The sequence below is a fragment of the Cydia pomonella genome, chromosome 23, assembly GCF_033807575.1.
Source record: "Cydia pomonella isolate Wapato2018A chromosome 23, ilCydPomo1, whole genome shotgun sequence".
In the NCBI taxonomy this organism is placed as follows: domain Eukaryota; kingdom Metazoa; phylum Arthropoda; class Insecta; order Lepidoptera; family Tortricidae; genus Cydia; species Cydia pomonella.
The window spans coordinates 7,759,926-7,787,424 of record NC_084725.1 but is presented as its reverse complement, the minus strand read 5'-3'; the positions used below and the strand labels follow the sequence as shown (position 1 = coordinate 7,787,424).

The following is a 27,499-nucleotide window of genomic DNA, read 5'->3' as shown; positions in this document are numbered from 1 at the left end:
TATGTTACCATATAGGTTTACTTTTCCTTCAAGGTCTTCGTGTCACAGGCAAAATATCTTAAAATAGAATCGATAAATCGGGTTCTACTGTAGACACAGTGCTACTGTAGACAGAAATCTTTGTTATATATTCAAAGGCCAACTTTCGCCCAAACCCTAACGGACTAACTGAACACGGTACATGAACACTAATTGTGGTATCCGGCCAAAGTTCCGGGATCAATGATAATCTCGCAGCTGCAGCTGATTCAATTAGAACGGCCAGTATTAACCAATTAGTCGGACAATATGCCTGTCATATTTGAATAATTAAGTGTCCGATACACCTGGTTTGATAGGTCGGGTTTGCAGATTTGGATCTTAATCCTTTTTTTTTTTTCTAAAATTATGATTGCAGAGATTACCACGCCGGGTTTCCCGTTGACACAATACGCCGCCGCCGCCGCCTTAGATACCTGATTCGTAAGGGGTCCCTATTTTAGTATAACGTGGTTAATGGACGGCCCCTAGCGTGTGCACACGGGTCACGGGGCAGATTTTCTATACAAAGTCAGACCGAAAATTCCCGGTTCTTGCTATACAAATTCTTCATTCTTCAAATCTGGAGTATTCCCTAATCTAATACTTCCAATTTCGAATAAGTGATGTTTCTTAAGCGATTTTAAATATGTGTAGAGTCTTTCCTTAAAGTTGGAATCGATATCTAAAGGCTAAAAATACTAGAATAGATATAGCATTGGTTTTAAATAAAGTATCAGTCTTGTACATAAGATTAATGTTACGAGTAGCTCTTTTAATCGCCAATAACGTATCATCATTGTCTACTTATCAGTATGGATAATTAACAAAATGCTTTTGTTTTATATATGTCTACCTACTTTTAACAAAAAAATAGAACTAATAATTCTGAGCTTTTCAAACGTTAGAGAGTTTAAACGTTTTCCTATTTCATTATAACGTATGTTAATTAATCCTGTAATATTTATTATACATTAAGTATTCCTCTGATATCCACGCTGACGATAGCCTTTCATGGTATTTTAATGCAAGCATCAAAAGCCACGTGGAACGGAATTAGAAGTGAACTAACACAATAGTCACAATGTTATCGCATATCGACGCCGCCTAAATACTCGGTAAAGTTGGTAATGATGGTTGACTGTTTACCTTATCGATTATAGGGATTATCTTATCGATCTACAATGTCAATATAACCCGAGCTTGTAGATCGAACAATACACTTAGGTGGGGCTATACGAATTCTTACTTTTTTAGGTATTTATAATAAGATTAATAAGTAATAACTGTAGTTTAGTTATCACAAACTTAAGATTGACGTTTTACTCTCAGTTTTTTTCTAAAAAAATGTTTGAATTCAGAAAGACGTATTTTTATACTTTCGAGCACTTTTAAGGACATAAAAATAAACTAATAATACAGCGTTATTAGTTTGTCGAAAATTGCTATTCTTTCAGTTTCATTAGCTGCAAAACGTGAATATTTTTAGCAGTAAAATAGGTGGCGCTCAAATTGTGACAGTACTTCAAGGACAAACCTAAAAGATTTGACGAAGATCTCGGAAATATCTGCACATGTACTAAATGCACTGCCTTAACTGACGCCTTGTTAAATTGTTTAAATATTTAAATTCTTTCCGTTTAATGGTCACTGCAAATTAGCACACTGTGAAGAGTTTTTTGTGTAATAGGCAGAAAACGAGCCGCCTGATGGGAATCGGTCATCGCCGCCCATTGACATTTAAGCAACATCAGAGGAGCCACTTACGCGTTGCCAACCTTTGAGAACCCTAAATACCTGCTTCTTGAAGAACCCTATGTCATAGTCATAGCGCAAGGGAAACACTTCAGAAAGTAGCTCATTCCATAATTTGCACGTTCTGGGAAAAAATGAGCAAGATGCCCGCTTGTTCTAGGTTTGCCACGTGTCGAGGAAGTGAGGATGAGCTTTGTTTGTTTGCCGGGAGGTTCAGTGATAAAAACGGTGGTACTAATTCAAAAAGTACTTCAGAACATTACGGTAGAACAGGCACAGAGAGTTTGCTTAGTACGATTCTATGTAGGCACCAATTTAATGAATTGCGGGAGTTGGGTTACCAAATTAAATGGGACTTGGCCTAATGTCTATAGGCATACACACATGCAACGTGATCGTAGCACTAAGTTAATTACGAACTGGCTCTAAAGACATTAGCCTAAAACGTATTACGTCCATCAAAGTGTGAATGTTACGTGTTAATTGTCGAGGACGTGACTCCTTGTAACATTTCTGTGGAGAATTTAATAAATACTTAACTTTCGAGACTTCATATGTCTGCTGATATACTACCTCAGTATGAGTAATAAAATTATTTATGTATTTGTTACTTATTTAAACTTCATTGCTCGATATAAAATTGTACACATGGCGGACTTAATGCCTGAAAGCATTCTCTACCAGTTAACTATTTATCAGTATTGGGTTGAACACAAACTTGTAATTAGTGCTGCATTGTAGATATCCAGATAATATGGATTTATAAAGCGACTGATCACAAAATTATGTTACGCCTGCAACTAAACGCCAGGCCACCCCAGATGAGTCTGCAACTAAACGCCAGGCCACCCCAGATGAGTCTGCAGCTCCTAAAAACGCAAAAGACGTGGCTGCGTACGCATCTGGTGCGCAAGTGCCTTAATACAAATTTAATGATTTTATATTATGTATAAGTACTCCTTCAAGTCCAACTTGTAGGGCGCGGCAAACTTATAGAAGATGGCAAATCAACTTACACAAAAACATTCCTTTTTTTGCATCTTGAAACGCAAACATTTTATTTTTTATGTCATCCAGGGCAAAGTTCTTAGAGATCGAAACTTCGAAAATAACGCGTCAAGAATAGTAAGCCAATTCAGCCATCAAGATATAATTTTCCTTTCCTCATAAAAGAAACTTTGTGCTTCCGCGTATAGTTCAATGGCCAGACGGTGTAATGTAAGTGTCATCTCATCTATTTCGACCGAAATTGATGAAAGTGATGAATGGGGAACGATTAGTCTCTAGGCAACCTAGTCACGCAATGGTGAACGCTAAAACTAAATTGTGAGTTATGCTTGCCTTAACTGCTAATATTTTGGCGGTGTATCGGTTTTATGGCGCAAAAAAGCCCAACCGTTTTCTGATCCCAGAATTTTATTCCGAGAAGGATTAGAGGTTTTTATTTAAAAACAATGGATCTGAAATGCCATGCTGTCAACATACCAGTCCCTAAACGGGTTATACATAAATTTGCACTGTCCTTAAAACGGAATCATAATATCTTACTTAAGTACTACACGTCTATTACAAAAATTCTTAAAAAAATTTATATAACAATAATTTCAATGTAATTTAAAAATATTATGTTTTAGCTCTGACACACACATGTACTTTTGAGCCTGAAGTTCATTTTCTTTATGCGTGACATGTGACACTGTTCTAATATCTACGTAATCTCATATTGGCATTACCCGTTTAATGTTGTAACTTATTGTTTCCTGCTACCCAAAGGTTGTCTGGAAGAGAACGCTTTTTAGCGATAAGACCGCCTGTTGTTACCTAATTGTAATTTATGTGCTTTCTGTGTTCTCCTTTTCAATATGTGGTGTATTATTTATTTATTTATTAATTTTTATCACAATTATAACTGTACTGTATTCTTACTTGTTCCAATTGACTTCGCTACTCCACGCTGTAAAATTATAATCTTCAGAAGCAAATTGCCATTGTATAAGCCTGCATTACTGAACCAAGTAACTGTTAAGCTGCCAACTCGAGTGCCAGGAAATAACCCTTATCCTGTCCAGATACATGAAGCCTACCTCATTAATTAGGTTTAAATTGAAACATGCAAAATGTGTCTTAAGCGAAAGTCGTAAGGTTGCTATTGAAAAAAATGTTGCGGGTGAAATATTAAGTTCACAATTTGGAGGTGAGACTAATGGATATTAATAGTGGCGCGTTTAGTTTTATGTCAAGAGTGACACTACCCTTATTAGGTTCAAGGGTTAATTTTTCAGCTGACTATAATGTATGAAAGGACGGCTATCATCACAGTAGAGAGAAATGGACTCGCTAGTTTTTTATGCATCCGTCTGTTAAACCGAAATATCTACTAAATTATTTATACACCGTGTTTTTTTTTTAATTTCCGTTAATTTTAAGGGTGCATTCTCCGGTATTCTAATTAACTCCATTTCGGAGATAATCAATAATTTATTTTTTTCTCTTATAAGGCCCTCACGAGCGTATACACTTGCCTTAGGGCCTGTTTACAGTTTTACATATTGAGTAGTGTTTAGTACGAGTGTGTGCATTTGCTACTAAACGTAAATACTATCTCGGACGATTGATGTACGAAATGACATTGATATGTCATAGTTTTCAATTATTTGGTTGAATTAAATGTAATGCCCGTGTTACAACAACGCTATATGCAATACTTAATTACTTTTTATAAAATATACAAAATAATATTTAAAAAATCTTTTTTTTTTCTCCCCTCTCGCATGAAAGGAGGCCTGTGCCCAGCAGTGGGCTATTAATAAATTAAATAATATAAATTCGCGTTATGAATCGCCATGATTTGAAGATTTTAAAGTGACTGAAATAATCAATATTGTGAAGAAAAAGTACGTGAGGCGCATAAGAAATACCTTGTAGCATCTGCCCTCACGTAGGTATTTAGATTTACATTCATAAATGTTTTTTTGACCGTGGAAAATTTAAATAAAGTTTTGCATTGATTAATTGAAGTGTTGTTAATGCAATTATTGATGAGGCCATCCTATTAAAATAATCATTTCTTTACAACCTTTTAAAATAACTAAGCATAGTAAAGCGAAGCGAAGTTTTAGCGATAAGACCGCTTGTTTACCTCTTCTTAATGTGATGTATTATTTGTATTGTTTCTGTATTGAGGTGTGCAATAAATATTTTAAAGATACCTTTTCATTTCGTACTAAGATTTTTTGAAGTGAAAACTTCTTTAGCAGGGCTGTGCACTTTTTGTGATAGGGAAAAAATGTTAAACTCGCGACAGGTCACGAGACCGACAGATTCGTCAGATTGAAAATTCGTAAAACGGAAATTTTCACAAATGATGTATTTCTGTTGCCGCTATAACAACAAATACTAAAAACAAAATAAAATAAATATTTAATGTAAGGATTTATAGGATATGTGATTATAGGATTTATAGGTATCATTAAAAAAAATAGGTTTAAGCGTGAGGAGCTAACAAGTAGGTTGTTAGCTCCTCACGCTTAAACCTATGAACCTATTTAGTTGCGATATACCTATAGTATACACCGAGTTTTTTTCTTTTCTTTAACTTAACCTATTACAATCGAAAAATTCTGACATATCAACATCATTTTGATCGTCTGAGATAATTCTTTCCTTTAGATAGTAGCTAATGTATTTATTAACTCGTAAGTGTACACGCTCGTATGGACCTAATCAGATAAAAATAAATTATAAATTATCTCCAAAATGGAGTTCATTAGAATACCGGTGTCTTTGAGAAAGTTACTTAATTTAAGCTCAGGGATGCAATGCACCCTTGAAATTAACGGACATTTTAAAACGCGGTGTAGATAGCGGGGAAGGATATAGGTTAGTTTTTATCACGGAAATAATAGTGCTACGCGGACGAAGTCGCAGTCAGAAGTTAGTGAAAAATAATGTACGTCACATAACCTAGTTATGCAGCCCATTTGATACCGCGAATCAATGGACAATAACAGCTGAAATCGATGCCGGTATCGATTTGCAGATTAGGTATTCAGGTCTTTCGTGATATATCACATTAAGCGTGCCAATCCGTTTGATTCGTTCAGTCGGCATCGATAATAGGGTTAAACTTAAGTTTTAAATGAGTCGATAATTATGTATCGATTATTCGATTATGCGATGCGAGTTAAGACTGAATTGAAGTTCTCACAGTCGTTGAACAACATCAAAGTAAGGCCCTCAGCACACGGCGCGTAATAAGCGTATCGTAGACCGGAAGCGTATCGTAATACGCGCGTACAAGGAGAGCACTACAGCACGTACAACTTCAACGAAGCGTCGTCGTAGCGTAGCGTATGAGCTTTGTCGTCATTACGACAGGCGTAGCGTATTACACGCGTAAAAACTAAACTGACATATATATGTATATCAAACAATAAAAAAATCTTCATCTGACGAGAAAGTAGGATCGTAGATACATCCGCCGATGACAACTGACGCCTGCAAGTCCAGCGACTACATGATTTTAACTAATTAAATTTCACTTATAAAGCGATTACGCTTCCGCGACGCCTACGCGAGGCTTGGTGCCCAGAACTTTACGCGTCTCGGACTCGTAACGTTTTGACGATATGCTTACGCTTGCGCGCCGTGTGCTGAGTGCCAGAGGTACTTTCCTGCTAGTCAAATCAGTTTATTTTTTCGAACTGTTAAAACGATTAACCGATGTCAACATTTAAGTCATTATCTTATCTCTTATCTGTGGCAAAGGAACGTCAAGTTTTGCCAACCCTAATAATTGCTCGTAGCAATGCTGAGCCGAGAGCGCCCGAAAGGTCCAATGTCACCCCACTGCCTGTACCTACACTTTTATAATCCTCGTAAAGCATGTGATTCCACGCGTCATATAGACAGTATGTAGGTAATATAACGGAGGACAGCTAATATTAAAGAAGTAATGTTCTTTTTCAATTAGTTTGGCTTAGGTAACTTAAGACAAAATAAACTAGAGTCGCGTCCTAAATAACATTTTTGTTTTTAAGGTATCTGTCTTATGTTTGAAAGAATACGAGTAACTAGATTAAGTATGTATAATTCGTGGCATTCACGATGTGTCAAATTTAACTTTTAATAACATGACCAGGGCCCGTACTTTTCATGCCATTGTCAAAAAATGGCGTCACGCTACATAGAGTATGATTCCAATTAGTATTTTCGTAATAATTAATCATTAATCAACCTCTTTAGGTAAGTTATACATATACTTGACAATCAGTACAGAAACGTCTAACTGACTTTCATCTTATTGTCACTCAAATAAATAATAGATTATTCATGTATTAAATAATACATATATTTGATTATTAACAGCGTAACAAGGTTTTATTCTCGTAACAAGTATTTATTTTGATACCCGTCAATAAGTAAGTTATCTAAATTTTATAGTATTGTAAAACAACTTCCTGTATGTTAAATTACGTCATTTTTGCGTCAACGGCATGAAAAGTACGGGCCCTGAACATGACAAAGGCCCTTTTGGCGGGCCGGGGCAAACCAATTTCTGAGTAGGACAGATTCGCACTAAATCAGTTCAGTTTCATGCCAGAATCTGAGCGAGTACGACTCCAAGGTTGCCAGTTTTAATTTAATTTGGATATTTATTTTTAATTTAATTCCATATCAGTCGTGATTCAGAAACATACCTATGGAATCTGACCTCTACAGAGTCGTACTCACTCAGACTCTGGTATAAAACTCAACCGATCTAACACGAATCTGTCCTACTCAGAAATTGGTCTCAAAAGAAAGTGACCTCCATATCATAAGTCGCATGTCGATATTGTTTTATTCAGAAACACACCTATGGCGAATCTGACCTCCACAGAGTCGGGCCCACTCAGATTCCGGCCCAAAACCAAACTGTCTCAATACGAATCTGCCCCGGCCCGCCCAAAGGACAAAGGTACTCGTCGTCGTGTTTGACACGTTCTATAGGTATAAAATTTTCTGATAAAGAAATGGCCGAAATAGGAATATCAAAATTAAAAATTTGTTAGACTGGTTCACAGCAGTTTCCCGCTTTAACTAAGCTGCCTGCAGTATGAATGAATAAATTATTAGCCGCAAACAGCCCGAAACTTGTTTGGAGAGCGGGGATTCAGTCAATATTCCAGCGAGTCTGTCTAAATCTAGGACCACCCACGATTAATTTATAAATAGATCCTACATAGTAATTTAAAGTTGGTATCATGCTTTAATAATGGGCGGTTAGTGTAAAAAGAGTATAATTTTGTGTGACGGGAGAAAGATAATGTAGGACTTGTAAGATTGATTCGTTTATAGGCGTTGTAGGAGTGATTCGTTTATAGGCCTGACAGTTTTAACAGTTTTGAATGATTCACGGTTAGTTTCACTAGACTTAAATCGACCGGGATATATAAATATTGTCAAATGTGTGGAATCCTGTGATTTGTTTGTGTAAATAGTTATTTGTGTCCCAAGGGAGGAAAAGTAGAACATTGCGTGCCGCGTGTAAAATTGGCAAACGCGCGGGATGGAATGTCCTACGATTCCTCCCGAGGTGCGCATACTATTTTTCTGCTCGACGGAGGCGGAAAGCGGCAACTTCGTTTAGCGCAGCGGGATCAAACTCGACGCTTGCCGGGTGGAAAAGGGCAGAAAAAAACCATTGATATCCGAATCAAACACGCGTATTGAAACTGTGAGTGTAGTGTGCTTGGATAGACAAACAAGTGTGGACGCGACCAGTGGTAACGTTGAAAGCAAACCCAGCCGCGCGCACGAATGAGGGTAGACCGAGCGCGGTCTACACAACCGTAACGCGTGAACAAGATGCATGTAAATGCGTCAAAATATCGGGAGCTCAAAAACAATGTAAAAGGTAATCACGGTTTATATCCCGGTCGATTTAAGTCTGGTAGTTTTAAATTTGCAAGCTAATGCGTTATCTTTTTATGGCCAAATCACGTCGTTAATTATGTACGGTCACAGACTTTAATTGTTGATCCATCCACGGTTCACGCTAATTTGGTTATCAAAACTAACTCTACGACATGTCCAATGTAAAGTAAACCCTAAATGGCTCAACAATTAAAATCCGTGACTGTACCTATTAATCAAATTAGACATTAGTGAGAAAAAAAATAGGTGCAATAAAACCATGTAAGAACTTAACAAGTCAAACTCTCGTTAAACTAAAAAACCCGTTTACAGATCTTTTTCGCATAAATTCCTCTTTTTTGGAAATCGGTTAAAATTAACGGCTTTTATACATTTTTGCGACTACCCTTCGATAGCCTCGTAAGTCCGTACAAGTACAAATTCAATGCAAGCTTTGAACTCTTTAAACACTTGCAAATTATACTGATAACCATGGTAAGTCCAGGTTTAACCGGATTACCCGGGGTTAGTGATTAGTGCAAGTGGCCTTTATTGAAATAGAAGTAAATTCCAAATTCAATAGCAAAACTATTGCGCAGTCAGTTTATAAGTAAGAACTCTTTAATCATTAGAGTCTAATGTAGCTTACCTATCTGTCTGGTAAGGACCACATGCACCAACATGCGTTAGGCACTAAAGCCGCGGACTGGAAGCACCGGGCACGGGACGCGTGGCGCTGCGAGCGACGTCTGCGATCAGTCCGCGAGTTCCGCGACCTTAGACTCGGAGTTAACCGTTAACCCAGGGTTACATTGTACTGGTAACTCCGGGTTTAACCGGTTAACCCTGGATGGCGCAGGGTTTAACCGGTTAACCCTGGATGGCGCAAGTGGCCTAAGTAACATCGCTCTACAGTAAAGTAACTTCCAGCTAACATTTTAGTGCCAAATTTACTGTCATAATTAAAAACTAATTTCACAAAATAATGAAGAATATTACTCAGAGCTGTTAAAATAATGTTTTGTATTTCAAATGAAGAAAGTGGAGTCATAAAATGGTCATATTTTAATAACGAATTCAACAGCTTATTGCTTAAAATTAAAATGGACATTAATATTTTCTAGACTGGTGTTTTTTAAACTCCAACTCAAACTCCAGGGTATGGCTAAGGACATTTACGGAAACTGAAAGACATAGTTATTTTTTTTTCTTTAAAGGTAACATGGAGTACACGAACGTTGTTGTAACACGAACTTTATATTTAAATCCACCAAACAATTGCAAACTATGGCATGGCATACCAATGATATTTCGAATATCGATCGTCCGAGTTATGTGCGTTTAGTAGCAAATGTATAAACTCATACTAAATACTAATCAATATGTAATCAACAGACCCTAAGGCAAATGTACACGCTCGTAGAGGCCTTATGAGATAAAAAGAAATCACTGATTATCTCCAAAGTGAATTAGAATTTAGGATACCGGCTTTTTTGAGAAAGTTACTTAATTTAAGCTCAGTTCCATTATTGGACTTCCAGCCACCACCACTTGGAAATGGGGAAAGCTCTAAATAAACACTATATCAGATGCGTAACATTATTAATATTATAACAATATGAATCAAGATGAATACAAACAATGTTGCATTGTAGGTTATAGGAATCCTTTCAGGAAGTTATGATAACATTATTATACACATAATGGTCCTGTATTGTTTACTAATTGTACCCATGTCTAGTTTAATAGCATGTCTGCTATTATATAGACTTACCACGGTAATTATGGTTGCCATCAGCAAAAACATCTTTAAAAAATATTTTCATTACATATGTTATTAGTGGATATTATCTGGGCACAAAAATGCCCAATAATCCAGCCCAGGCCGGATTTAAACTAGGACAGGTCCAGTCCAGAGCTTAAGAGTATTGTAACAAAAGTAGTAATGTTACAATCAAGGAACTTATTTTTTTGTGCTACTTTGTACTTTGTCAAAATGGCAGTCAATATGAAAGCAAGGGATCTCATATTATTGTCACCGTGACAAGGTACAAAGACTGAAGTGGTGCAGTCACGTTTGAAAATATTGGTATGAAAAAAGTGCCGAAAATATGTATACACAACCTTATTGCCCATATATTAAGTTAGTGTATACATAATTTTGGCACTTTGTTCATATCGATATTTTCAGATGTCACCGTACAGATATTTCTGAGGGTAAAGACTAGAGTAATAGGGTTGGACTCTGTTTTCCATGTTAAAAAAAAAGGTACAGATATTAAATTCCCTGGCTGTTGATAAAACATTCATGAAAATTATATTTTAAAAAAAGGTTAAAGAAATTTGGCATTTTTGTAAAAAATACTAAGTTCTTCTAAATTAAAACTTGTGAGATCAATAACAATAGCAAATCAAGTTTTGCAAGTTGTTGCAAATGGAGATATGTACTATTATTATCAAAGGGCGGACGATGGATGCAATATGGTGACGAAAGCATAAGATGGATAAGACTTAATAAATTTCGAGTTATATTTATGTATAAAAATATATGCATTTTTTGTTATTATATCAGTAAGTTCCAAATAATAATGATGATGAAGTATCACTTTACGAATACGCACCTCTTACATCTGTAGATGTAGGGAGGTCATTTCCCCTGTATAAGTGTATAGTGAACTATAAAAGTAATGGACTGAAAATATCGAATAAAGAAAATTTATGATTAATTATTTCAAGAATAAAACACTATAACTTTTTTGAAATTATGTTGTCTTTATTTAAATCGATTGTAGTCGTATTCATATTACGTATATCGTTCAACATTATTTTGACGTAATTTGCATCCGTCAGCCGCCCATTAATTATTATGCAGAATGTGTAATATCCATAACGGGTTATTAGAGGCGTCCTATGCGAGAATATTGTAATTTGCTAGAGATATGTTAAAGTAAGACTGTAAGTTAGGTGACAATGCAATATTATGATACCATCTAGCTTACATTATATTTGGGTTCATTAGAATTGCATTAAGTATTAGTTGATTGTTGAAAGAAAAGTAGGTACAGTCTAGTGATAAAAGCTTGTATCAAAAATTAAATATTAAGAAAAAACATTTAGATGCTTTAGAACAGTGTTTTTCAACATTTTTCATGATGCAACCGCCTTAGTATGTACACAATGTTTCACTATGGCTGGCAAAGGTTCCCTTTGAATAACACTGATTTAGAATGTCAGAATGTATATACTTATTCTTAAAACTGAGCGAACCTATAATTTTAAGGCTAACAAATGTCAAAATGACAAGTTAAATTAAATATGCACTGGGGCTGCAATCCTCACCCTGGGTCGTATCTGGTTCAGCAGGTCTCCATTGCGGTTCAGTGAGGAAACGCAGCGGGAATAATGGGGACCTACCAGCCAGGGCCCAAGGCAGGTTATTTTAGATTAAGTTTTATAGGTTGTAGTTAAAATGTCTTATTTTAATAAAATATTTAATGACAAGTCATATTTCACACATGTTTATGAATTACATGATTAGTATACATTGCAAATGAAAGCCTGAACCATAAATAACTATTGTCTATTTTGTCAATGGGTATGGTTAGGGTTTGATTGCGTTAAGGATGTCCAATAAAGTTAAGGGCCTTTTCACTACATGGGCAATGGGCAACAAAATTAGAATTTTACATTAGTTAATCAGCAGAAGCGCTTTTAAATTCACTTATTTTTCATTTACTATGACACCTATAATGAGTGTTAATGTTACTAATGCTTTGTTAGTAAACATTCTTCAAAGTCCATTAACTGGGTATAAGACCCGAGAGTAGGTAGACCTGTATGAGTCAGACCATTTATGCTGAGATTTCATGACTGAACACATGACTCAGCTCACTAAACTAATAAACAAAGGATAAAATGTCAATTTATCTCATTTCTCGTACTACTTGATAAGCGCATTATGCAGTCATTGTTGTTGTATTGGCGTACAGCCAATGGCACGTAAATCATGCACAGGCATTGTGTTGTATGAAACAAGGAAGTAGCTATGCACTGATACATGCAATTAGCCCTTATTACCTTGATATGTTCACGAACGTATGACGTAGGTATTTAGCGTGTTATGAGTTATCACGTACTAAATAACTTCGACTTAACGAAAACAATGGAACGTTCTCAAAGTTCTAGTTATACGAATATCAAAGTTGACCACCGACTGTCATTGTCAATCATTGATAAAACATCCGGCCGAAAAGAAAACCACTTGGCAAATGCGAATTAGCCAGATCTTGCTTGTTAATCAATGCAATACAACACAAGATAAAAAAAGAAATCGCAATAAATGAACGTTCAAATATAGAAACACCTTCACTTACGTTTTTTAACACCGCTAACTCTTGTACACTTTATTACACTGTCCAGTTTTAACACATGTTTTGATTGGGTTTGATAAAAATCACTGCTGCGTGAAATTACGATTGTATTTTGCGACAGAAAACAATGGAATAGGAAAGAAAAGACGTGTGTGGGCTGGTAGTGGTTGGATGAAATTCTTCCGTCTGCTGTCGGTCGGTCGACTGTCAGTTTTCTGTCGATCGGTAGATGGCGTTTAATGACAATTCGCCATAGACAAGTATAGTATTAAGCGAGACCCAATTTAATTCTCCCATTCACTATGCAAATGCATCAGCTGTCAAAAAGATAAAATGGATAAATTCGATTAATTATGTTATTTTCACAAGGGATTTTGATGTATTACATCTTCAAAAATAAGAAACTTGGTAATACTCTTTAAACTTTAAGATTTCAGCTTAATTTTATCGCTCTCATTTTATTATCATATAATTATGGAAACATACTTTTTATTACTGAAATAAAAAATTAACCAAATGTTTCTAAACCAGTTTCTTAATTGTGGTGTGTATACAATTTGCTGATTCTGACAATTCACCAAAGTGAAAACCACAGTCGCAGAATACAATATTCCATAGTTCACTGAAAAAAAAAATTGGGTCTCGAATAATACCATGCACTCTGCTGATAGTGTTTGCAGCGCCATCTAGCACAACATTGAGAAAGCGTAAAGCTTTCCGTCTCACTCGCTCTCATGAGCTCCGCGCGGCCGAACGGTTCAATGACTCTACCGACCAGTTTCTATTTTCTCTCTGGTTCTGTCGTCGGGTCGGCCTGCAAGCCGCGAGGGGTCTTTGTTTGCGTTTCACGTTCGCGTCGCACGGTATAGTCAGCGGCCGCGGCTCCATCGTATCGTATCCGAGACGGAATGTGCCCTCATAAGTGGAAGTGCGGGTCTCGCTCCTCTCGGTGTATGTGAGATGTGGTACAGAGTGCCGGAGTGGCGCCGTCGTCGAGTGCAAGCTGTGGCGGTGCAAGTGCAGTGAAGTGCAGTGTGCGTGGTACGTGCGCGTGCAACGAGCGGCTCGGCCCGGCCACGGCGAGCGAGCGCGGAGGCGGAGGCGGTGGTGGCGGGACCCGCGCGGCCATGACCGGTGACATGCCTCTGGGGAGCGCGCACGCGTTCGGGCGGGCGCTGCTGCGAGACGGGGCGCTGCCGCCGCTGGAGCCCGGGCCGCCAGCGCCGCCCGCTGCCGCCGCGCAGCCGCCCGACAAGCGGCCGCCGGCGGCAGCGGCCAGCCCCGAACAGGTCATGAAACTCTACATGAACAAACTTACCCCTTACGAACACCGCGAGATATTCGATTACCCCCAAGTGTACTTCATAGGCGCCAACGCGAAGAAGCGCCCGGGACTGGTAGGCTTCCCGAACAATTGTGAATACGACAACGAACAGGGCTCGTATATACACATCCCGCACGATCACATCGCGTACCGGTACGAGGTGTTGAAGGTGATTGGGAAAGGCAGCTTCGGCCAGGTGATGAAGGCCTACGATCACAAGAAGAGAGAGAACTGCGCGCTGAAGATGGTGCGCAACGAGAAACGCTTCCACAGACAGGCTCAGGAGGAGATTCGCATACTGGAGCACCTTAGAGAGCAAGATAAAGACAACACAATGAACGTTATCCATATGTTCGACTCCTTCACCTTCCGCAACCATACTTGCATCACATTCGAGCTGCTCTCGATAAACTTATACGAGTTGATACGAAAAAACAAGTTCCAAGGTTTTTCCTTGCAACTTGTCCGCAAATTCTCTCACAGTCTCCTGCAGTGTCTTCATGCTCTAAACAAGAACAGGATCATACACTGCGACATGAAGCCCGAGAACGTTCTACTGAAGCAACAGGGACGCTCCGGAATCAAGGTTAGTAAACATCAAAACAATAGACAACATTGTTTTTTTTTTTTACTACATTTTAATGGGTCCGAGGGTCTGCGTACACTACGTCCCTACGGCCTAAATCAATACGCTTTATTTCATGAACACCTGCATTTAGGGTGCGTGCGATCCCGATCAGCTGGCCGCACGCCACACCCGACCGCCCGACATCACATAACATAACCTATAACCGTTACGATCGGCGAGATGAAATAGAGACTTCGTAACTCGGATTACATTCAATAACATTTGCGTAGACTTTAGTTACATTCGGGGAAAAGTGTTCGTGTCGTGATAAGGTTTTATTACGTATCTTATTGCCGCGATGGGCCGATAAACGTTATCTGAACGGTCGAGTCGCCCGAACTCGCGTTCGACGCGTTCTATTTTCAAACGGCGATACATTCGGTAACTCGGTCTCTCCCCATGTGATGTGATGCTATTTACGTCAACACATCCGCGTAGACGTTTAAAAACAAAGTTTAACAAATGAAACGCGACCCAATGTCATTGTTGCTGCAATCAACGAAATGGACGCAAAAACTTAAGCCTTGACGTTCACCCGGTAATTTTATGAACAAAAAGTCTTGACCTCAACTATGATGAGACCTGAAACTATTAATTTATTTTTCGTAATTGCCAGTGGCAAAATCCACCGCAAATGATCACGGACTAGGTAAAATGACGCCAAATTTTTATTTATGTTAACTTAATATTTCACGGCAATTCTGTTCACTGCTGTGACATAGTTTAGTGTTAATTGTTTTTACGTTAATTGTTTGCAAAACGAAATGACGTATTAAAATAATATACCTATTTACCAATTTGTCAATATAAACGCACGTATTATAAAAATTGGCTTGCGTAGCTGTTAGATTTATAATACGCGGATATCATGTTTATTCAGGTGAGACCTAGATCGCTGTGCGATTCTATGCAACAGGTATCTTCAGTCGATAAGATAAAATGCTTCATTGGGTACTGTTTGTTGCTATGCGCATGCGTCTAACGGGACTAGACACGCCACTTACTATACTTGGATTTTCTCTCCATTGTCTAAGTTAACACTTGTCTACTGAGATGAATCTGCTTTTATGTTTATCTGTGATTCTTATAAAAGTTATCTCGACTACCTTAATAGTCTCTGGTTTCATAATGTGCATGATTTACGTGTGCCTTTGTAAAATTTTGTATCTTAATTAAGATTAATATTACCACTGACTAACCGCGCTACTTAGCTCTTTCGTGATAACGGTACATTTAAAAAATACCAGTTTTGAATTGCCTATTTGGACATACAACAACATAAAGTCAGGATAATAAGTAATAAAATATGCGAACCGTGTTAGGTGCAATGCACTCTACATTTGAGGCTTTGGCCGTGAGATAAATGCCATAGCATTTTTATTTTTTAAACGACACATCAGGTTTTATCGAACGCGTGGCGGGCCTATAAATTTTTAAAAAGTTCGTTGCTATTCGAAAAGGTCATAGCCAAAGTTACAAGTTTTTTTTTTTGTGCAAGGGTATGCATTACAGGTCTGCCGCGTATAATATCGTGTCAGCTCGAAAGCAGTCAACGTTAGCTATTTCTTCCATGCCATGTCGGCATTTTGCCTATACTCAGGTACCTCCGCGATGCGCCTGTCACGCAAGGCTTTTAACATTCAAACTAATCCCTCAGGCCGACTGAAACGCAACGCTAGAGGTTTTCATGTCGCGAAATTTAATCAAACACGGTAAACTGTTTTCCGAATGTTACCGATCATTAAGTTGTTTGTTTGACAGACCAGAGAACAATTTATTGGCAAACGGATAACTATTGCGTGTCTGTTCATTAGAAACCATCAGAACTGCCTAGAATGATAGGTCGGTCTAGCTTGATTAATAATACAAACAGGATATTAACTTTACTCGTAACTGACTTACAAACTAATTCAATTAAAGCCGGTTTTCAGTTTCATCGTCTTCCAGCGGTCGCACTCACTTTAAGCAAGGAAGCTTTGCAAGTTTTACGACATCGAAATATTAAACCAAAACACCTACCGTTAGCAAAAAGATAAACAGCTAAAAGTCTAAGATCTACACAACCCGTATGAAAATAATCACCGAAACCAACACAGAAACAAGGTGTTTTACAAACAGTCGCCGCAGGATATGAACCGGCCTCGAGCGACCACCTGTACTAACTTACCAACCCGTCCCGTTTAATTCACATTGCATACACTTGCACCAGTGTAAAGTAACCCCGGGATCCGTGACAACCATTTGTATGAATGTGTGTGTTTTATACTGGTTCACCTGAGCTTGCCACTCGTTCGTGTTCGGTAGGCTATTGTAATGACACCCCAGGTAGCTTATAAATAAAACCGGGTCCAAAGTAGTCCAAACAGGGTCCCGGCGAAAACTGGCACACCTATAGACAATTCGCGAAATTTTTAAACATAGGCCTTAATGTTTAAAAAGTAAGTGGAACAATTGTGTAGACAAAAAATAGAGTAATTGCTAATTAATAAAGTAGGCTTTATTTTAATGCCGGCAAATTCGCTGAAGACTACGGAAATTTTCGCTGATTTATTTGACTCTTATTATTATTATTATTATTTAAACTTTATTGCACAAGTACAAGTATAACGTACAATCATCATCATATCAGCCTTTTATCGCCCACTGCTGAGCATAGGCCTCTCTTCCAGTACGCCACTTGTCCCGATCCTGAGCTAATCGCATCCAGAAGTGTCCAGCAATTTTCCGAATGTCGTCCACCCAACGAGCCAACGGACGCCAGGGGCTTCTTTCATCCGAAAGCGGCCACCATTCCGTTAACATTTTAGTCCACCTGCCATCACTCTGCCTAGCAACATGTCCCGCCCAACTCCATTTTAGGTTGGTAATGACGCAACCCACGTCTAGCACCTTGGTGCGACGACGGATCTCGACATTCCTTACTCGATCTTGAAGCTTGATACCGAGCATGGCGCGCTCCATGGCTCTCTGTGCTACACAAATTTTATGCACAGCCTCCTTGGTGAGCGTCCATGTCTCGGCACCGTAGGTCATGGTGGGCAGGACACATTGATTGAAGAGGCGAGTTTTCAGGCATTGTGGAATGTTAGCAGGTCTCAGGATGTCCGCTAATTTATTAAATGCCGCCCAACCCAGCTGAATTCTCCTGGAGATCTCCTTCTGCTGATGTGTTTTGTCAAATGATAGAATATGTCCAAGATACAAGTACTGCTCGACCACCTCTAGTATTTCGTTCCCAACCTTAATGATTGGAATCGATTTACCGGGGATGTTCGTCATAATCTTAGTCTTAGACATATTCATCTTGAGACCTACCTTCAAAGAAGCGTGGTATAGGCTTTCAATCATGCTTTGAAGATCTTCCAGGGTCTCGGCAAACAAAACAATGTCGTCGGCAAATCTCAGGTGCGACAAGAAGACACCATGGATATTGAGTCCAGTTTTGTCCCATGCAAGCGTTTTTATGACGTCTTCTAGGACCGCCGTAAAAAGCTTGGGTGAAATGGTATCCCCTTGACGCACTCCCCTTTGGATGAATATGGGGTTACTTAGTTTGTGAAGCCGAACTTGCATTGTTGCCGAGCTATATAGCTCCCGGAGCACATCCACATAGCGAGTATCAACTGAGCAGCGATGGAGAGCGTCAAACACGGCCCAATGTTCGACACTATCGAAGGCCTTCTCGTAATCAACGAAGGCCATGCACAGGGGCCGGTTGTACTCATGACTTTTCTCCATCAGCTGCTTTACTGCATGGATATGGTCGATGGTTGAAAATCCACTCCGGAAACCAGCCTGCTCGGGAGGTTGGCATTCGTCGAGGATACGAGTTAGTCGATTGCACAGAACTTTTGCAAATAGCTTGTACGTGTGGGAAAGAAGGCTTATGGGGCGATAATTACTCAACTTCGAAATATCTCCTTTTTTATGTAAGATGGTGACTATGGCGGTCTTCCAGGATTCTGGGGTGCGAGTACCTCGTAAAACCTGATTAAACAGTTTTTACGAGGACACTGATAACTGGGTCACCACCTGCGCGAAGAAGATCGGATGTAATGCCATCTTCGCCAGGAGATTTATCCGCTTTCATCTGATACAATGCTTTCTTGACTTCACTGTCTATTATTGATGGTATGTTCTCTTTATCGTTGCAGGGGAATGGGGGTGCTCTAGAATCAGATATAGATATGTGTGGTGCGTCCGATTGTGATGCATAAAGTGTGCCATAAAACTCCTCAACAATTTTAACAATTTGGTCCACGATCCGTTACCAAATTGTTATGATTGTCTTTCAATTTTACTATTTGATTCACTCCTGTTCTTAATTTTCTTCTAAACACCTTTGGCCCTCTGCAATCTTCTATTGTGTTGAGTATGGTTTTTGTTTTATGTCTTCTTAAGTCTTTCCTAATACTTTTGCTAATTATTTTACTGATCTACGCTAATTATTTTACTGAGCTAACGTACAATAGGCGGACTTAATGCCTTGAGGCATTCTCTACCAGTCAACCACTGGGCCAAACAGAAATTTGCTAAGGTGGTTGGTGGTGGTGGGTGGGCTCTTATCAGTGTATTATTTGTCTCTCTATCCCTCAGGAGTCGAGATGTTTATAAAAAGGGAAGTTTCAAAATTTGTTTGAGAATGTTATCATAATTTTAATATTATTAATAACTTAGAAATCCGTTAGCTAGGTATAAACAGATTTCATAAATACAGTGTAAAGCGACACTCAAGGGACTGGACAAAAAAATTCGTTATATCGAGTGACGTTATATGAAGTTAACACTGTACTTATATAAGTATTTTTTAATAAACCCCCGAATACATTACCCATAAATTTTAAATACCTTTTTTATTTATTTAGAAACAAACAGTCTTATTAAACATATAAGTAAATAAGCTAACAGCTAGAATTTGTTATGATACCTACCTTAATACCTATTCATTTGAAGTTACGCGTGAAATAAGCTAGATATTTTCGCAACTAAGTGTGCCCACGGGAGAGTTGTGTTAATTTGAGAAGGTTCAGATTACAAGGTTGTAGATGTAGCTTCTTATTTTCTTTGTTAATGGACACACTTTGAAGCGGCTCGCTCTAGGCGTTTATTCGGCTCGAAAGCCCGCTTTGTTTTGGGTAAAGAAATTGGGGGAAAAAGGTTTTTTTGTGAAAGCCATGATACGATTTCTTCGTTCTTATTTAAAATCCAATAACAAAGTTTGTTAATATAACTATACCTACTTTATAACTTTTTTCTTTAAACCGTCGCCCGTGATATTTCTGGACCGATACGACCTTCAAGAAAAGAGCGTACCTAACCTACTCCCATCTAAAACGCCGACACCAGTCTGGTGTCGCAGGTGTCCATGGGCGTCTGTAATTGCTTACCATCAGGCGATTTGTTTTCGAAAATTGTTTAATTATCCAGTTGTCCAGTACTACTCGCATTTCCTCTACAGATTCTCTATCTTAAATCTTCCCTGTAAACAATTTAGCAAACATTCGCGAAATACAAACTCATAAATTTAAAGTACCCACCTCACATCTCGGGTAAACATTGAGAGAAAATAATCCAGGTTTATTACAGGAGTGTAACTGTAATAAAAATGAATAATGTTATTGCATTTGTGTACAGGCGCCATCAGATATATCAGAGTGGCCAAGATGTTCATAAATATCTGAACAATCCCTCTATAATCGAAAAGATAGATCGGTTAATTCACTTAGACTCGTGCTTTGGTTCGTATTGTCATGCTATTAAAGCTTAGTTTAGACAAATCTGCGCGCCATCTTGAGTGGCACTAACTGTACATTATTTTTGAGACCATTGGCTGCTCTGATATATCAGATGATTAGTCCATTTTATTTTCAAGATATGATACAGCAGTCTGTGCAGCTGTTTTATTTACACGTACGCTAGTACTAGTACGCTGTATAATTTGAGCCGTGAACTAACTAATCTCCATGGCAATGCAGTTTTATAACAATGCCTCTTTATGTGAGGTTAAACAAAGTGTGCATATATATAGTGTAGTTGAGATTTTCTCTATGGAGATGAAAATGAGACAGAAAATGTATAGTTATTTTTATTAAATGCTGCTCTGCGCTTTGAGCTTTCGCTACGCTAAGTGCATTTTGCGTTACTCTCGGGAATCATTTACTTTCGAAGAGAAAATGTATATAGCAATATAATATTTATAGGTACAGTCAGCATCAAAAGTAGCGGATGAAACAACGCGCCAAAAGTATCTGATATTCCGGATAACTTTTCCAAATATAGATAAATTTCTAAAATTCGTGCTCAAAAGTATATCTTTTACAGTCTTAGTTGTTCTATATTAAAGACATCACTGTATGTTAAGCTGTTACAGAATGGTAGATACTTATGAAACGTTATTTGATCCGCTACTTTTGATGCTGACTGTACGTCTACCAAAGTCCACCACAACAATCCATTCCGCTAAACATGGAAACAATTATTTTCATTTATTTTAATGTTTTTGTCTGACTAGGGAAGTGCAAATTTTTGCTAGCCGCAGAGGGTGGTAAATCCTACTTACAGCTGGGGTGACGTAAAATAGGTCCGTTTCCTTTTATACACTGCATGCCAACTGCCAATGTAACTTTTTTCAATTGCGTGGGGATCTTTGAAACACATTTTTCCCATTAACTGACTTCATATTCGGATTATTTTTTACCAAAAAATATCAGTTTTAATAAACCAGTGGGAAGCAGGCAACCACAATGGGCATGATACCACAATTGATTATAACGTTACTAATGATAATTATCGTACGTGTGCATTAAAATACGTAATATCACGTGTGAAACGCCTGTTAAAAGCTCAATCACTAAACCTGTCAAAATTTTACATTTCCGCAATACCGTATGGCTAAAATTGTCTGACATCCAGTTTTCATAAAAACAATCCATACCAATATCGATCTTATTGTCTTGACAAGAAGATTTAAATTGTAAAGTTAAATTTATTTAAGTGTATAATAGTACATTACGATACAAGTGCGAAAAATAGGAAATTCGAAACGAGTGGCGATAAATTAAAACACGACCGAAGGGAGTGTTTTAAATCGACACGAGTTGCGAATTACCTATTCGCACATGTATCGTACAACGTTTTACAGTACATATGGCCCTTTAAATGTTCGACACAGTAACGTAATATGCTACTTCTCGCACTAGTGCTATAAAGTAGCCCCATATGTACTGTAAAGATAATTTATTGTCATTGGCGCTTAAGACATATTAGAAATCGGTAAAAAATTACGTAAACGTCAAATATCCTAATATTCTTAATCTTCCGGATCGACACATTATTATGATCATTTCGTAAGGACAATTATACTTAATAACATTAACTATTAAAAGCTAGATGCAGATAAAGCGTGTGTTGTTGTGTGAATCGTGCAGCGATTACAATGTAATTCATACAAAATGTATAAGTATAGGAGAATTGCTATAATACCCGTGATGCCTATTTAAATATGATGTGGTCACATTGCAAGTGAAGACTGAGATAGCCTAACTATGTTTCACTCTGAAAAAGGAAGAGAAAAATTACAAATTGTTATTCTAAATGTCATTTAATATCCATTCCGTCCGTTTTTCCATTCAAAATTGTTTTTACCCGCCTATTGTCTATGCGTCGTGACGTCACCGTTTCATAGTTCGTTTTAATTAGAGGCCGCAGGGCTATTCTTTTTGTTCCCTTGGACTTGAATTGACCGTGGCCTCACCTGTTACCTACCCTAGGTCACTCCATTGTCATAAAGCTATCGAGAATCTGTCTCCCGAGGGCAGGAGTTCCCGTGTTTCTCTACTATCCCAACTAGTGAGGCACCTTTGGCAGCGTAGTACGACGGCAAGGAAGAAAAATAAATTGGCACTAAGGCATGGGGATTGACAAAGGTTGTAAAACTCTGCTACGGCTGGTAGGTATGGTATTTAAAATAGAATATAAGTATGTTTATTTTTAAACACAAACGAGACAAGTATACATAAACAACACCGTAAGAAGAAAGTGCCACGTAAATCACGTAATGGCCGCTTCGGTCGCATAGCCAGAAATAAAAACTGACAACCTGAATCATCCTGGTTATAAAATACAGGAAAACGAAGCATAATATTTTAACCTCCTGTAGTCTTCTCTGTGTATGATAAGGATAACTGTAGGGGGCAATACAGAAGCCCACTTTTCATTGATGTAGCCCACTAGATGGCAGAATCTACAATGCCCAAGGAAACGTAAGTGAACTGTAAAGGGCAGCACTTGCTGTGACGTGAAGTGTCAATGTACAGTTTATGTTTCCGGTTCAGGCCACAAGATGGCAGTACCTCCAACGCGCACGGCCCCTATACAGTACTACCGAGGTATGAACCCACGTTGTTAGAGCACCACATACATATAAAAGGTTAAACAATAATGTATAAGGACGCTCTTCAACCGACCAACGATTTAAGGAACTAACATGCTTATTCGTACTTTCGCAGATACTGATTACTTACTAACAATCAGTATAAAAGCCGCTTAACGATATGATCATAGGCCTTGTCACAACAGGTGTTTCACCTCGCTATAAGAACATACCTAATGCCAGGATTCCTAGCATTACATTACATACGTATGTTCAATGACTCGTTACTCTAGACTTCCTATGGCTGATTAGTAGGAAACGGTCATTACTCAAGCATTTAAAACATTCAGACACCATGACATTGGAAAGTACATATAAATTGTGTAGCTTATTAGAAAAAAGGATCTTACATCTGTTGTTTACTTTCGCCGAACTATATAGATTGAGAATAAGAAAAATGGCTCAGTATCGGAAATTTGTATAATAATAGCGAGAACTACTGCAGAATTAGATATCTACTCCCTTAACACAATTGAAAGAAACTCGTCGTTATGGCTATAGAAGTTTGCGCGGAAGTTAAAACCAGCTCTGACAGTCATGACCGGTACACACCGTGTAATTATCAGGATTGATTGATTACTCATAAGATGTATACATGTGTAATTTGCTTTACAATTAGTTGAATCATTTACAACATTAAGCGTGGCGAAAGAGTTTAAGGTACTGCTGGCTTGTGTATGTGGATGCTTAAGCGCGCGGTTGTTTAAATGCGATAGACGCAGCGTTGAACGCATGCGATCATGAAATGGAATGTACGGTATGCGCTTACCGCTTCGTTTATCGCGTAAAACAATATACGGTCATTGGATTATCTGGTTTAAAATGGGTGTGCGGGAAACGCGTTTGACGCTGCGTTTATCGCACAAAACAACCGAGTGCTTTATATTGCTTATCAAACATCATATGTATTATGTATATTGCTTATGTAGCATATATAGAAAACCAAACAGGAATATGAACGTTTGTATCTGGCTCCGAAACAGTTAGGAAGAGTTTTGCTCCTTCTGCTCTGCAGACCTTCGGTATGTGGAGTATATAGTAAAAAACGCAAGAGTTAAAAGCGACCAAAGAGCTAGTCTTCCCACATTGACCTTATGTCAACAATCAGGGTTATTACTTTTAACTTTACTCTAAACATTGATTGACACCTCATCCTTCACCTTCACTTCACCTTTTCACCATTAATAAAAAAACAAACAAATACATCAACATCACTTTCACATTTTCTACTAGATTTCATCACCCGTTCCGAAACGAATTTATTACAAGTAATTTGTATTTCTTGCAACTAGAACGCAAATTGAGGAGTTACCCACGGGCCTAAGGCGGTTTTCGATTGAATTGAATTTTCAAAGAGCTTCGCTTAACCTATTAAGAAACTTAGAGGCAACTGGGCGCACAAAGTCTACTGAGCGCGATGTTAGTGGCATGCTAGGTAAGTCTGATATCCGATTAGGCATGGTTGTAAGGAATATAAGGGTCAATATGTACTAGAAACGGGAATGATACGTGTAGATACAAGAATTATCGTCTAGATGAGAAATTAAAATGTATCCTAAAACGTAGGAATTTAGGTTATGTTACGATGTAATACCGCTAGATCTCGTAGGGGAAGGGTTCTCCGGAATCAGAAGTCCGTTTTATGATCAAAATGTTACTTATTGTATTTGTACTATGTTACCTTTGATCACAAACTTATGTACCTAAAATTTGGACTTCGACCTTTTCCCCGCGGACAGTTTAGGCCCGACCTACTGGATGGAAAATTGCGTTAGAAACCAAAAAAAGCATATGGTTTATAATACACAAATTATTTCTTTCTTTCTAATACTACATCGTGCATACAAGTGCTGTCTCAAAAGCACCTGTTATAATGACGAAAGAAAGAAACTAGGTTCTGATATTCTAAGTAGGTCCCAAAGGATACTTTGGAAACTGAATCCTAAAAATAACCTATCCTGTCCTATGTCTTGTTAACATTCTGACGCAGGTAAACGACATGCTGTGTGTATCCTGGGATTCCTGGGGAAATAGACGGAATGTTTTCCGTTTTTTTTTTTAGTTTTTTTAGTTTCAAAAAGGAAATGTATTTCATAAAAATTTTGAAGTTTCAAATAATATAAACAAATTGATGTCTATTCATCACACGATTTGATTATGCGTTAATTGCCTCAATGTTTTTTGAGATAAGATTTTAAATAACAGAATACTTGTAATGTTTCAAAGCAACAAGTGAACTTCACCACCTTTTCTAAAGCGTCTTTTCACAAAATAAACTGCCGTCAAAGAAAGCAGTAATTCTTAAATCCTTCGATAAAACACTTCTCGGAATCAATTTAAGGAGATCTCATTCTCAAACAGCTAGGCCTGGTACTTACTTTTTACAGCTAGAGTTCTTAGGCAAATCCAGTGTTACAAGACCTAAAGATCCATCAAGCATGGATGATTTATCAGTGCTCTTATACTGGTTGTAGCTTTCACGATTGGAACACATCAGGAACTTGGCGAGACAAGCCCTTGGGTTGCCGGATAATAATAAGATAAAATTGGGTCATACGCCCGACGGCGGCTATCGATTTAGACATCTTACACCATTCGCGGTGCGGGCGGTTTGTAGCCTAACATTTCTTTTCTTTTGTTACGACAGTTTCTAAAAGGTTGTAAAACTAAATGGAAGGAAAACGAATCAATATTGTTGCGATTTCAACAAAAGTGTACAAAAGCATTTGAGAAACTGTATTAGGAGTACTCTAGCCAAGAGAAAATACTTAAACGAGGTTGGTTGCTTGGGAAATATAAGAGGAAAGTAAACCAAATAACTTGAAGAGGTTGAAGTCGAAACAGTAATGCCAGGGTGCGTTCGTTAATCAGTATTGAATAGATACTATTTTTCTCATACGTACAAAAAAAGTGTAATAGATAAATACAAATAATGCACTCGTATGTAAAATAAGTTTTAAATTTTTTGTAAATAAGGGCATGAGTTATTTTTAACTTAAGCAGGGTCAAAAAGAGCCAAAAAATGAATAAAACAGTAGTCTGCTGTAGAGTGCCACACACGTTTGAGGTTTTATGTATAAGTAACACTTGTAAAATGTTTTTTAAACTATGCTAATGTTTAATGTAAATAATCTTGTCCAAAAATATCAAATACAGTAGTGCATATGTATACATAGGACGTATTTCTTACGTAATGAACTAATTTACCTCTAACTCGAAATTCAGGTTCATATTTTACGTAATCGCCTAAGCTAGTATTTGAGACCATGAATAAACTAATCATCAGTCTCGATCGTAAAGTCTTTCAAAAGCTGATTAAGGTACGCTAGAACATGAAAGATTCCTTTGCTCGCTATTAGAGTAGGTATATAAATAAACAAGTTATTCTGACAGAATCAATAGGTTGTCTAGACTTATAATTGGTTTTATAGAAATTACAGAGTGAGTATTGACTATTATCATTGCTGTCAAGTATAACAAACACAATCATTTATATTTGATTGCGTGGCTTCGCTTAGCACAGGCGGTTTATCGTTGTGGTTTAGATGAGGATAATATTTCTAATATATTATACGAAAGTGCTCGCATAATAATAAATTCATTAAACGTATTTATTATTTGTAACTTACATTAGTCGTGATTTGAATAAAATCGTATTCATCCTCTTCTAGAGAAAACTGACACTCGTAATCAATCGCAAAAGATTCACTTGAACATTTAATTAAACATGTTTTTTTTTAATATGGGGTAATTCAAGGTAATTTTGACATATAGGAATATGAAATACGTAGAACGGGTTTAGTTTTAGTATTTTTACTTGTATTTTTATGTAAAGCTCTACAGCTAATATAAACACGATGTAAGTAAAAATACTAGTGACGGTGATAGGCCAGGCACGAACACAACGACTTGGATGGATAAACATAAAGCTATAATTCTATTGTCCATAATACTCTTTTTATCTTTGTGTGTAATTCTATTCATCATTCGTTCTATTCGCCTCTTAGCCAGACCTATGTAAAGGTACAAGGTGGAACCCGGCGACGTCGCCGCGTCATGTCGCTGTGTTATAATTT

The 27,499-nt window shown here is 37.8% G+C and overlaps 2 protein-coding genes across 9 annotated transcripts in view; one reads left to right on the top strand and one right to left on the bottom strand.

The window, feature by feature from the left end:
- LOC133530571 (transmembrane and coiled-coil domains protein 2) overlaps window positions 1–13,355 on the bottom strand; it is a 75,755-nt gene extending 62,400 nt beyond the window's left edge. For 2 of the 7 annotated variants that reach the window (XM_061868532.1, XM_061868533.1), the window contains exon 1: window positions 13,044–13,352. The gene's annotated coding sequence lies outside the window, so the exon portion shown is untranslated. Of the gene's footprint in view, window positions 1–13,043 lie in introns of all 7 variants that reach the window. The other 5 variants (XM_061868530.1, XM_061868529.1, XM_061868535.1 and 2 more) reach the window with 5 other exon arrangements.
- Window positions 13,356–13,617: 262 nt separating this feature from the next.
- LOC133530575 (dual specificity tyrosine-phosphorylation-regulated kinase 2) overlaps window positions 13,618–27,499 on the top strand; it is a 209,478-nt gene continuing 195,596 nt past the window's right edge. Inside the window, exon 1 of one of the 2 annotated variants that reach the window (XM_061868540.1) lies at window positions 13,618–14,950. In XM_061868540.1, coding sequence (XP_061724524.1) covers window positions 14,168–14,950 — 783 coding nt within the window. In that variant the 5' untranslated portion in view covers window positions 13,618–14,167. The remainder of the gene's footprint in view (window positions 14,951–27,499) is intronic. The other variant, XM_061868539.1, reaches the window with a different exon arrangement.